Here is a 12,660-nt window from a genome sequence, read left to right on the forward strand (position 1 = left end):
TCAGAGGGCCTGGGGGGGCTGGGGAGGTCTCTGGGGTCTCGGGGGGTCTCAGGGGGTCTTGGGGGGGTCTGGGATCTCGGGGGGTCTTGGGGGGTCTTGGGGGGGTCTCTGAGCCTTGCCCCCCTGAGCAGAAGATCCTGACCATGACGCCGTCGGACGAGGAGAAGCTGCGGATCCAGGAGGCCCAGCTGGCGGACCCGGACCTCCCTCTGGGCCCCGCCGAGGCCTTCCTGCTGGGCCTGGCCTCCATCAGCGCCCTGAGACCCCGACTGCAGCTCTGGAGCTTCAAGCTGAACTACGAGGCTCTGGAGAAGGTGTGTGTGTGTGTGTGTGTGTGTGTGTGTGTGTGTCAGTGTGTTTCAGTGTGAGGGGCTATAGAGTCATAAAGTCATAATTCATTCTCTCTCTCTCTCTCTCTCTCTCTCGCTCTCTCTCTCTCTCTCTCTCTCTCCTCTCTCTCTCTCTCTCTCTCTCGCTCTCTCTCTCTCTCTCTCTCTCTCTCTCTCTCTCTCTCTCTCTCTCTCCGCTGAGGTTCTGTAGATTCTGGATGAATCAGTGATTTTGCGTTTTGAGCCTCTCGGGCTTCCGTAGCTGCCTGCTGTGTTCTGAAGTGTTCACTTTAATTTGTTCCAGTCAGTGTGTGTCTGTGACTGTTATGCTAACTGTTAGCATGTCAATGCGTTTTTCCATTGACGATAGCATTAAGCTAGCTGAATTTTTTCCCCATAACAATACAGTACAGTTTTATGCAGCAGATGTTTTTGTCCAATGCGATGTAGAAGACTGGGGACATTCAGGTCTGGCCCAGAACCGAACCACAGCCGCCCCAGCATAACGTATGTTAGCATATGTTAAACACAAACGTATGTTTATGTATTTATAGGGATGTGCGAGTACCGATACCAGGTATCGGTATCGGGCCGATACTGGCCTTATTTCAAGGTATCGGGTACTCGTGAAGGCTACCGATACCAGCCGCCGATACTCACGGCAAGAAAACCCCACGCGTAGTAAGCCCTCCTCACCAGCAGTTGGCGGTAGTGCAACCAAATGGGATGCAAGCTGCCGACAAACATGAAGGAGGAAGAAGCTCCTCTCTGGAGCTGACAGGCGCAGGGCTTCACTGCAGCGGGTTGATTCTCCATGAGTCTCATCCAGAGCAGAGACAACAGGATGAATCCAGAACGGCTGCTCGTCTCACCAAAACTCCGCCGGTGTGGAAATTCTTTTATACAAGTGAAAACGAGCCGAGCTTTGTAGAATGCTAACTCTGCAATGCTAAAATTGCTAAAGGAGGTGCGCGATGTTGTTCATTTACCACTAGTAATTTGTTTAAACACCTCAGGGCGAAGCTTGTGGACGAGAGTCTGACGCTGTTGTGCTGGAAAAAAGAAAACTCCTGCAGCAACTCGACGGCAAACTCTGCAGAAGACCGAGAAACTGAAGAGCAGAGATCCGAGAGCAGCACAGAGAACACCAGCAGCTCTTTAAACTCAGGGGTTTTTCTATCTTTGACTTTAGTTCATAAAAAAATCATTAAAATTAATACATTTAAAAACCTTAGTTTATGTAAAGTGTAAAACTCAGAGAAATTGTTTTATCTTGCACTTAATTTAATTTAAATAAGTGCAAACTCAGAGTTGCTTGTTTTATTTTTCAGACTATTATTTTGGACTTAAACGTAGTGGCTGGGCTGCCTTTTTATTGGAAATAAAATTCATTTTCAAAAATAATCTCATTGCATTAATTTACATTTTATGTATATAAAGTATCGGTATGCAAGTATCGGTATCGGTGAGTACTTAAGATGAAGTACTCGTACTTGGTATCGGTCTGAAAAAAAGTGGTATCGCACATCCCTAGTATTTTAAACTGTATTTAAAGCGTCACATCGTAAGAATGCATCATTCACCCTCTGCATGACGGCACAGGGGCTGGAAAACCCTGCACTGGTCCTCCACCTGGGCCTGGGTAGTGTTAGCGTGTTAGCATTAGCTGCCGGTCCTGCTGAAGCCACCGGGACCAGTCTGGAGCAGGACCTGTTCCTGCTGCTCAGACCTCCAGGATCAGGATCTGCCATGTCCTGAATCCCAGAGGGTCCAGCTGCAGACCTCCACTGCACCATCCTTTTGACTGATCTGAACACGACCCGCCCACTTGAGCTTCTCAGCCAATCACAGAACAATAAATGGTGCGCACCATTTAGGGACGACAGTAGATCAGTTGGTAGAGCGGGTCGTCTTATAACCGGAAGGTTGGCGGTTCGATCCCCGCTGCCGCAGGCGTAAAACTGTCGTTGTGTCCTTGGGCAAGACACTTCACCCACCTTGCCTAGTATGAAAGTTGTGAGAGTGAATGGTTGGTGGTGGGAGGGGCCGATGGCGCAGACTGGCAGCCTCGCTTCCGTCAGTCTGCCCCCCCCAGGGCAGCTGTGGCTACAGCAGCAGCTCACCTCCACCCAGTATGGAGAGAATGAAGAATGCAATGTAAAGCGTCTTTGAGTGTCCTGAAAAGCGCTGTATAAAACCAATGCATTATTATTATTATTATTATTAAGTGCCCAAAAAAAAAGCGGCCCGTTGCCGACCCGTTTTCTAGTAGACTCACTTCCTGTTCCACCACAGTCATTTCCTGTTCCACCAAACTCACTTCCTGTTCCACCACACTCACTTCCTGTTCCATTGTACTCACTTCCTGTTCCACTGTACTCACTTCCTGTTCCACCACAGTCACTTCCTGTTCCATTGTACTCACTTCCTGTTCCACTGTACTCACTTCCTGTTCCACCACAGTTACTTCCTGTTCCACCACGCACACACTCACACACACATATGTATTCTGCTCTACATATCTTTTCTTTGTACATATTTGCCTGTTTATGTAGGAGAGTGTGTGTGAGAGGGCGGCCCCTCGTATGTCAGTGTGTGTGTCAGAGGGTGTATGTCAGTGTGTATGACAGTGTGCATCAGAGTGTGTATCAGCAGAGTGTGTATTAGTATCAAAGTGTGTATTAGTGTGTGTATCAGTATATGTGTGTGTCAGTGTATCAGTATCAGACTGTATCAGAGTGTGTGTATCAGTGTATGTCAGAGTGTGTGGCGCCCCCTGCAGGAGTGTGTATATAACAGAGTGTGTGTGGCGCCCCCTGCAGGAGTGTGTATATAACAGAGTGTGTGTGGCGCCCCCTGCAGGAGATCGCCGAGCCGCTCTTCGACCTGAAGCTGGGGATGGAGCAGCTGGCGTCCAATCAGACGTTCCGGAGGATTCTGGCTACGCTGCTGGCGATCGGCAACTTCCTGAACAGCTCCAACGTGAGAACACTCTCTCTCACACACACACACACACACTCACGCACACACTCACGCACACGCCCGTCCCCCCATCCCCATCCCTGTCCCCGCCCCCCCCGTCCTCATCCCTGCCCCCGTCCCCCCCGTCCCCGTCCCTGTCCCCGTCCCCCCCGTCCCCGTCCCTGTCCCCCCCAGGCCCGGGGCTTCGAGCTGACCTACCTGGAGAAGGTGGTGGAGGTGAAGGACACCGTCCACCGTCAGTCCCTGCTGCATCACACCTGCAGCCACGTGCTGGAAAATTACCCAGAATCCTCGGATGTCTACTCCGAAATCCCCGCCGTCACCCGCTCAGCCAAGGTAGGACGAGAGCTTCAGAGAGCTTCAGAGCGCTTCAGGAGGGGACAGCGTCCTGCTGATCAGGTCCCGTCTCGTCCTCCAGGTGGACTTCGAGCTCCTGGCAGAGAACCTGGTGCAGCTAGAGCACCGCTGCAAAGCATCATGGGAGAACCTGAAAATCGTCTCCAAGCATGAAACCAGAGCGGCGGTGAAGAACCGGCTGAGCGACTTCCTGAAGGACTGCAGCCACAAGATCCAGATCCTGAAGGTGGTCCACCGCAGGGTCATCAACAGGTGGGACGAGGACGGGGACGGGGAGGGACGGGGACAGGGAGAGACCCTGACCCTCTGTGTCCCCCCTCCCTGCAGGTTCCACTCCTTCCTGCTGTTCCTGGGTCAACCTTCGACCTCTGTCCGGGAGGTCAAGGTCACGGACTTCTGCCGCATCATCAGCGAGTTCGCGTTGGAGTACCGGACGACCCGGGACCGGGTCCTGACCCTGAGACGGAGACGGGCCGCGCACCGCCAGAGGACCAAGACCCGCGGCAAGATGATCACCGAGGTCAGGCTAACGCTAATGCTGCTAGCTGCTGCTAACGCTGTCTGCTGCTAATGCTAACTGCTGCTAATGCTAGCTGCAGCTAATGCTAACTGCTGCTAATGCTAGCTCCAGCTAATGCTAGCTCCAGCTAATGCTAGCTCCAGCTAATGCTTAGTGCTGCTAAGGCTAGCTGCAGATAGCCCACAGCGCTTCACACTGCATGATCACATTCACCCGTTCACTCCACACGGGTCTCACCAGGTCTCAGGACACCCTAGGTCGGAGGTCGATGATCGACTTTGTTGTCGTGTCATCTGACCTCCGGCCGCGTGTTTTGGACACTCGGGTGAAGAGAGGGGCAGAGCTGTCGACCGATCACCACCTGGTGGTGAGTTGGATTCGCTGGCGGAGGAGGAAACCGGACAGACTTGGCAGACCCAAACGTGTTGTGAGGGTCTGCTGGGAACGTCTGGTGGAACCCTCTGTCAGCAGGGTTTTCAACTCCCACCTCCGGGAGAGCTTCTCTCATGTCCCGAGGGAGGCTGGGGACATTGAGTCCGAGTGGACCATGTTCTCCACCTCCATTGTCGAAGCAGCTGCTCGGAGCTGTGGTCGTAAGGTCTCCGGTGCCTGTCGTGGCGGCAACCCCCGAACCCGGTGGTGGACACCGGAAGTAAGGGCTGCCGTCAAGCTGAAGAAGGAGTCCTATCGAGCCTTGCTGGCTCATGGGACTCCCGAAGCAGCTGACGGGTACCGGCAGGCCAAGCGAACTGCAGCCGAGCAGTTGTGGAGGCAAAAACTCGGGTCTGGGAGGAGTTCGGGGAGGCCATGGAGGAGGACTATCGGTCGGCCTCGAAGAAATTCTGGCAAACCGTCCGGCGCCTCAGGAGGGGAAAGCAGGTCTCCGCCAACACTGTTTACAGTGGAGGTGGGGAGCTGCTGACCTCAACTGGGGATATTGTTGGACGGTGGAAGGAATACTTCGAGGACCTCCTCAATCCCGTCGCCACGTCTTCCATGGAGGAAGCAGAGGCTGAGGTCTCAGAGGTGGACTCGTCCATCACCCAAGCTGAAGTCACTGAGGTGGTTGGCAAGCTCCTCGGTGGCAAGGCACCGGGGGTGGACGAGATTCGGCCTGAGTACCTTAAGTCTCTGGATGTGCAGGGACTGTCTTGGTTGACACGTCTCTGCAACATCGCGTGGCTGTCGGGGACGGTGCCTCTGGATTGGCAGACCGGGGTGGTGGTCCCCCTGTTTAAAAAGGGGGACCGGAGGGTGTGCTCCAACTATAGGGGGATCACACTCCTCAGCCTCCCCGGGAAAGTCTATTCCAGGGTACTGGAGAGGAGGATCCGACCGATAGTCGAACCTCGGATCCAGGAGGAACAATGCGGTTTTCGTCCTGGCCGTGGAACAGTGGACCAGCTCTATACCCTCCATAGGGTGCTCGAGGGTTCGTGGGAGTTTGCCCAACCAGTCCACATGTGTTTTGTGGATTTGGAGAAGGCATTCGACCGTGTCCCTCGTGGTGTCTTGTGGGGGGTGCTCCGGGAATACGGAGTCCGGGGCCCCTTGTTAAGGGCCGTCCGGTCTTTGTATGACCGGAGTAGGAGTCTGGTCCGCATTGCCGGCAGTAAGTCGGACCTGTTCCCGGTGCATGTTGGACTCCGGCAGGGCTGCCCTTTGTCACCGGTTCTGTTCATAATCTTCATGGACAGAATTTCTAGGTGCAGCCAGGGGCCGGAGGGGTTCCGGTTCGGGAACCACAGGATTTCATCTCTGCTTTTTGCAGATGATGTTGTCCTGTTGGCTTCATCGAACCCGGACCTACAGCATGCACTGGGGCGGTTCGCAGCCGAGTGTGAAGCGGCAGGGATGAGGATTAGCACCTCCAAATCCGAGGCCATGGTCCTCGACCGGAGGAAGGTGGCTTGCCCCCTCCAGGTTGGTGGAGAGACCCTAGCCCAAGTGGAGGAATTCAAGTATCTTGGGGTCTTGTTCACGAGTGGGGGACGGATGGAGCGTGAGATTGACAGGCGGATCGGTGCAGCGGCTGCAGTGATGCGGTCGTTGTATCGGTCCGTCGTGGTGAAGAAGGAGCTGAGCCGAAAGGCGAAGCTCTCGATTTACCGGTCAATCTACGTTCCCACCCTCACCTATGGTCATGAGCTTTGGGTCATGACCGAAAGGACAAAATCCCGGATACAAGCGGCCGAAATGAGTTTCCTCCGTAGGGTGGCTGGGCGCTCCCTTAGAGATAGGGTGAGGAGCTCAGTCACCAGGGAGGAGCTCGGAGTAGAGCCGCTACTCCTCCACATCGAGAGGAACCAGCTGAGGTGGCTCGGACATCTGTTCAGGATGCCTCCTGGACGCCTCCCTAGGGAGGTGTTCCGGGCATGTCCCACTGGGAGGAGACCCCGGGGAAGACCCAGGACACGCTGGAGAGACTATGTCTCTCGGCTGGCCTGGGAACGCCTCGGGATCCTCCCAGAGGAGCTGGAGGAAGTGTCTGGGGACAGGGAAGTCTGGGCATCCCTGCTGAGACTGCTGCCCCCGCGACCCGGCCCCGGATAAGCGGTAGAAAATGGATGGAAAATGGATGGATGGATGGATGGACTCCACACGGGGTGGAGGTGAGCTGCTGCTGCAGCCACAGCTGCCCTGGGGGGGGCAGACTGACGGAAGCGAGGCTGCCAGTCTGCGCCATCGGCCCCTCCCACCACCAACCATTCACTCTCACTACTTTCATACTAGGCAAGGTGGGTGAAGTGTCTTGCCCAAGGACACAACGACAGTTTTACGCCTGCGGGAGCGGGGATCGAACTGCCAACCTTCCGGTTATGAGACGACCCGCTCTACCATCTGAGCGACTGTCGCTAATGCTGCCTGCTGCTAATGCTAACTGCTGCTAACACTATCTGCGGCTAATGCTAAGTGCTGCTAACACTGCCTGCTGCTAACGCTTTCTGCTGCTAATGCTAACTCTGCTGCTAACACTGTCCAGACTGTCACAGTGCTGTGTTCTGATTGGCTGCTCTGCTGACATGTCCAATCAGACGGAGAAGTTCTCGGGGGCGGTCCCTCTCCAGGACGGCCCCTCGCTGGCGTCCATGGCGACGGAGGTGGAGCCCGGTCAGGAGGAGGAGCACGAGAACATGAAGAACCTCCTGACCCTCGCCGACCCCCGAGCCCCGAGGCGGTCCCGGGCCGTCCGCAGTAAGACTCCCAGCATGCACCGCTGCAGCACACCGCACCCCCTGTCCTCCTCCTGTCCTCCCGTCCTCCTCCTGTCCTCCCGTCCTCCTCCTGTCCTCCCGTCCTCCTCCTGTCCTCCTCATGTCCTCCTGTCCTCCTCCCGTCCTCCTGTCCTCCTGTCCTCCTCCCGTCCTCCTGTCCTCCTCCCGTCCTCCTCCTGTCCTCCTGTCCTCCTCCTGTCCTCCTGTCCTCCTCCTGTCCTCCTCATGTCCTCCTGTCCTCCTCCTGTCCTCCTCATGTCCTCCTGTCCTCCTCCTGTCCTCCTCCCGTCCTCCTGTCCTCCTCCTGTCCTCCTGTCCTCCTCCCGTCCTCCTGTCCTCCTGTCCTCCTCCCGTCCTCCTCCTGTCCTCCTGTCCTCCTGTCCTCCCCCTGTCCTCCTGTCCTCCTGTCCTCCTCCTGTCCTCCTCCCGTCCTCCTGTCCTCCTCCTGTCCTCCTGTCCTCCTCCCGTCCTCCTGTCCTCCTGTCCTCCTCCCGTCCTCCTCCTGTCCTCCTCCTGTCCTCCCGTCCTCCTCCTGTCCTCCTCATGTCCTCCTGTCCTCCTCCCGTCCTCCTGTCCTCCTGTCCTCCTCCCGTCCTCCTGTCCTCCTCCCGTCCTCCTCCTGTCCTCCTGTCCTCCTCCTGTCCTCCTCATGTCCTCCTGTCCTCCTCCTGTCCTCCTCATGTCCTCCTGTCCTCCTCCTGTCCTCCTCCCGTCCTCCTGTCCTCCTCCCGTCCTCCTGTCCTCCTCCTGTCCTCCTGTCCTCCTCCCCGTCCTCCTGTCCTCCTGTCCTCCTCCCGTCCTCCTCCTGTCCTCCTGTCCTCCTGTCCTCCCCCTGTCCTCCTGTCCTCCTGTCCTCCTCCTGTCCTCCCCCTGTCCTCCTGTCCTCCTGTCCTCCCCCTGTCCTCCTGTCCTCCTGTCCTCCTGTCCTCCTGTCCTCCCCCTGTCCTCCTGTCCTCCTCCCGTCCTCCTGTCCTCCTCCTGCCCTCCTGTCCTCCCCCTGTCCTCCCGTCCTCCTGTCCTCCCCCCGTCCTCCCGTCCTCCTCCCGTCCTCCTCCCGTCCTCCTCCCGTCCTCCTCCCGTCCTCCCCCCGTCCTCCTCCCGTCCTCCCGTCCTCCTCCCGTCCTCCCGTCCTCCTCCCGTCCTCCCGTCCCCCCACCTCCCCCTGTCCTCCTGTCCTCCTGTCCTCCCCCTGTCCTCCTGTCCTCCTGTCCTCCTGTCCTCCTGTCCTCCCCCTGTCCTCCCCCTGTCCTCCTGTCCTCCTGTCCTCCCCCTGTCCTCCTGTCCTCCTGTCCTCCCCCTGTCCTCCTGTCCTCCTGTCCTCCTGTCCTCCTGTCCTCCTGTCCTCCTGTCCTCCTCCTGTCCTCCCCCTGTCCTCCTGTCCTCCTGTCCTCCTGTCCTCCTGTCCTCCTGTCCTCCTGTCCTCCCCCTGTCCTCCTGTCCTCCTCCCGTCCTCCTGTCCTCCTCCTGTCCTCCCCCTGTCCTCCCGTCCTCCTGTCCTCCTCCCGTCCTCCTCCCGTCCTCCTCCCGTCCTCCCCCCGTCCTCCTCCCGTCCTCCCGTCCTCCTCCCGTCCTCCCGTCCCCCCACCTCCCCCTGTCCTCCTGTCCTCCTGTCCTCCCCCTGTCCTCCTGTCCTCCTGTCCTCCCCCTGTCCTCCTGTCCTCCTGTCCTCCTGTCCTCCTGTCCTCCTGTCCTCCTGTCCTCCTGTCCTCCCCCTGTCCTCCTGTCCTCCTCCCGTCCTCCCGTCCTCCCGTCCTCCTCCCGTCCTCCCGTCCTCCTCCCGTCCTCCCGTCCTCCCGTCCTCCTCCCGTCCTCCCCCCGTCCTCCTCCCGTCCTCCCGTCCTCCCGTCCTCCTCCCGTCCTCCCGTCCTCCCGTCCTCCTCCCCGTCCTCCTCCCGTCCTCCTCCCGTCCTCCCGTCCCCCCACCTCCTCCCGTCCTCCTGTCCTCCCGTCCTCCTGTCCTCCTCCCGTCCTCCAGACATCGTCTGTTTGTTTCCATCACAGTTGGATCAGATGGAGACAGTCTGCTGCTAAACCCCCTATCAGGTCCAGGATCAGGGTCAGGGTCAGATTGTGGGTCAGGAACAGGTACAGGTACAGATCCAGATCCAGGTCCAGGATTTCTTGATGTTCTGGTCCTAGTGGTCCTGGAGGACTCAGCGGATCCCTCTCCCTGATCTGTTTTGCTGGTCTGGATCTTCAGTCTTGACTGTGTTGATCCTGGTTCTGGTTCTGGTTCTGGTCCCAGCTGACGTTGTGGTTCTGGTCCTCAGGTCCCGGCTGGCTGAGCCCGTCCCCGATGGGAGCGGCTAAGGAGGACGGTTCTGGTCCTCAGGACGACGCCACAGACGAGATCATGGACCGGCTGGTCAAGTCCGTCACCCAGAACCCGTCAGACCGGCCCTCCAGCCCCAAGACCCGCAGACGGTCCCGGGTCAACAGGAAGTCACGTGAGTGCAGACTTGGTCCGGTCCTGGATCCTGGTCTGGTCCTGGATCCTGGATCCTGGATCCTGGTCCAGCTCTCTGGTTCTCAGACTCGGGTCTGAGTCTGTGTGAAGAATCAACAGCTGCTGCTGTTTCCAAAACACAACGCAGATCCTGGATTAGAGATTAGAGAGCCGGAGAGCGAGGGGCGAGCGAGGGCTGAGCGAGCGAGGGGAGAACGAGGCGTGAGCGAGGGGCGAGCAAGGAGAGAATGAGGGGAGAGCGAGGAGAGAACGAGGGGCAAGCAAGGGGAGAACAAGGAGAGAACGAGGGGCGAGCGATCTGAAATGACAGCAGTCAGAGGAGGAAGATGCTCTATTTATTTATTTAGTTAATAATTTGTTTATTTATTTATTTATTTATTTAGTATTTGTTTAGTGTTTAATTCAGCAGGAAGCTCCCACTGAGAGGGAGAGCCTGTGCTGCAGGGAGTCCTGGAGTTACTGAGTCACTGAGTTACTGAGTTACTGAGTCACTGAGTCACTGAGTCACTGAGTTACTGAGTTACTGAGTTACTGAGTTACTGAGTTACTGAGTCACTGAGTTACTGAGTCACTGAGTTACTGAGTTACTGAGTTACTGAGTCACTGAGTTACTGAGTTACTGAGTTACTGAGTCACTGAGTCACTGAGTCACTGAGTTACTGAGTTTCGATTCCAAACACATTATAAACACGTCTGTTATAAAGTGAAGTGAAGAAAAACTCGTAGAAGAATCAGTCTCTGGTTCTCAGCCTGGTTTTAGAGAGGTGAAGGGACCCGGGTCCATCAGGTCCAGGTCCATCAGGTCCATCAGGTCCCAGTCCAGGTCCATCAGGTCCAGGTCCATCAGGTCCAGGTTCATCAGGTCCAGGTCCATCAGGTCCATCAGGTCCCGGTCCAGGTCCATCAGGTCCAGGTCCATCAGGTCCAGGTTCATCAGGTCCAGGTCCATCAGGTCCATCAGGTCCCGGTCCAGGTCCATCAGGTCCAGGTCCATCAGGTCCAGGTTCATCAGGTCCAGGTCCATCAGGTCCATCAGGTCCCGGTCCAGGTCCATCAGGTCCAGGTCCATCAGGTCCATCAGGTCCATCAGGTCCAGGTCCATCAGGTCCAGGTCCATCAGGTCCATCAGGTCCAGGTCCATCAGGTCCAGGTCCATCAGGTCCATCAGGTCCCGGTCCAGGTCCATCAGGTCCAGGTCCATCAGGTCCAGGTCCATCAGGTCCAGGTCCATCAGGTCCATCAGGTCCAGGTCCATCAGGTCCATCAGGTCCATCAGGTCCAGGTCCATCAGGTCCAGGTCCATCAGGTCCATCAGGTCCAGGTCCATCAGGTTCATCAGGTCCAGGTCCATCAGGTCCGTCCTGCGGCTGGTTCCTGGTTTCTGGACCTGGAAACCAAAAGTCTCTTTTCTGAGTTCTGAGACGAGCGGAGCAGCAAGTTAGAAAAAATCCTGAGTTCAGAGTCGACTCTGAGCTGCAGCCGGAGGACAGCAGACCGAGACATGTCCAAGTCTCCCAGTGGACGAGGACGGCCGTTTCACAACGGAGGACAGTCCCGGTGATTCATTATGAAGCTTAGAGAGGCCCCGCCCCCCGACCTGTGTCACAACAACAGTAACTTGGTGTGGTCAGCATTCAGGACGAGTGTTAGCGTGAGGAGTGTTAGCGTGAGGAGTGTTAGCATCACGAGTGTTAGCGTGGGGAGTGTTAGCATCACGAGTGTTAGCGTGAGGAGTGTTAGCGTGAGGAGTGTTAGCGTGAGGAGTGTTAGCGTGAGGAGTGTTAGCGTGAGGAGTGTTAGCATCACGAGTGTTAGCGTGGGGAGTGTTAGCATCACGAGTGTTAGCGTGAGGAGTGTTAGCGTGAGGAGTGTTAGCGTGAGGAGTGTTAGCGTGAGCAGTGTTAGCGTGAGCAGTGTTAGCGTCAGGAGAGCAGCAGCTGCTGGTCCTCAGCAGTCGATAACAGTGTCGTCAGCGTAGAGGAGAATCCTGGCAGCAGACACATTCTGTCCCAGATCACTGATGGACTTAATGAACAACAGGGGTCCCAGTATTGACCCCTGAGGCGCCCCGTTGTGGACATTGTCAAGGTCAGAACAAAGGTCATCAGACCTGTCAGACGGAGTCCTGTAGTCTGATGTCAGAGGAGGAAGATGCTCTGATGTCTGATGAACTGTTCTCTGTGTTGCAGTGAGGAGGACTCTGAAACGTGGTCTCAGTCTGGATGTGGTCCAAGCTCTGGGTCTCAACAATCAGACGGAGGACAGAGTCTGAGTGGGGACGGTCCTCCTCCTCTTCCTCCTCCTCCTCTTCCTCCTCAGAACAGACTCACAAACAGAAGAACAGATGTTAAAAATGTTCAGAATGTGCACAAATTCAGAAGCTGTGTGTGTGTGTGTGTGTGTGTGTGTGTGTGTGTGTGTGTGTGTGTGTGTGTGTGTGTGTGTGTGTGTGTGTGTGTGTGTGTGTGTGTGTGTGTGTGTGTGTGTGTGTGTGTGTGTGTGTGTGTGAGTTCATTCAATCTTGCTTCAATTGCTTCATTAATAAAGTTTTTCGAGCTTTTCTCTGTAACATTCATTCAAAGGTCTGTGGGGCAGTGGTTGGTCGTGACAGGTCATGGGTCCGATTCCCCTGTGGAGCAGTGGTTCGTCTGGCTCCTCACAGTCATGGGTTCGATTCCCCAGTGTGAAGTGTGTGTGGCTCCTGTTGGCTGATGGGAAATCTGTGATGGAATCAAGTCATTGAGGGCGGAGCCTCCAGGTCCTGAACCTCCACCCGGACCCTTTCCAGAG

At 56.5% G+C, this 12,660-nt stretch overlaps 1 protein-coding gene across 1 annotated transcript in view; it reads left to right on the plus strand.

Annotated features, from left to right (window-relative positions):
* Positions 1–12,424, plus strand: part of fhod1 (formin homology 2 domain containing 1) — a gene marked incomplete at its 5' end in the record, with an annotated part of 37,209 nt that extends 24,785 nt beyond the window's left edge. The window contains 8 exons of the mRNA XM_030087033.1: positions 132–314; positions 3,192–3,311; positions 3,486–3,647; positions 3,730–3,920; positions 3,996–4,188; positions 7,224–7,383; positions 9,674–9,850; positions 12,060–12,424. Coding sequence (XP_029942893.1) covers positions 132–314; positions 3,192–3,311; positions 3,486–3,647; positions 3,730–3,920; positions 3,996–4,188; positions 7,224–7,383; positions 9,674–9,850; positions 12,060–12,142 — 1,269 coding nt within the window. The remainder of the gene's footprint in view (positions 1–131; positions 315–3,191; positions 3,312–3,485; positions 3,648–3,729; positions 3,921–3,995; positions 4,189–7,223; positions 7,384–9,673; positions 9,851–12,059) is intronic.
* Positions 12,425–12,660: the final 236 nt, after the last annotated feature.

Source organism: Salarias fasciatus, unplaced genomic scaffold (assembly GCF_902148845.1).
Source record: "Salarias fasciatus unplaced genomic scaffold, fSalaFa1.1, whole genome shotgun sequence".
Classification (NCBI taxonomy): domain Eukaryota; kingdom Metazoa; phylum Chordata; class Actinopteri; order Blenniiformes; family Blenniidae; genus Salarias; species Salarias fasciatus.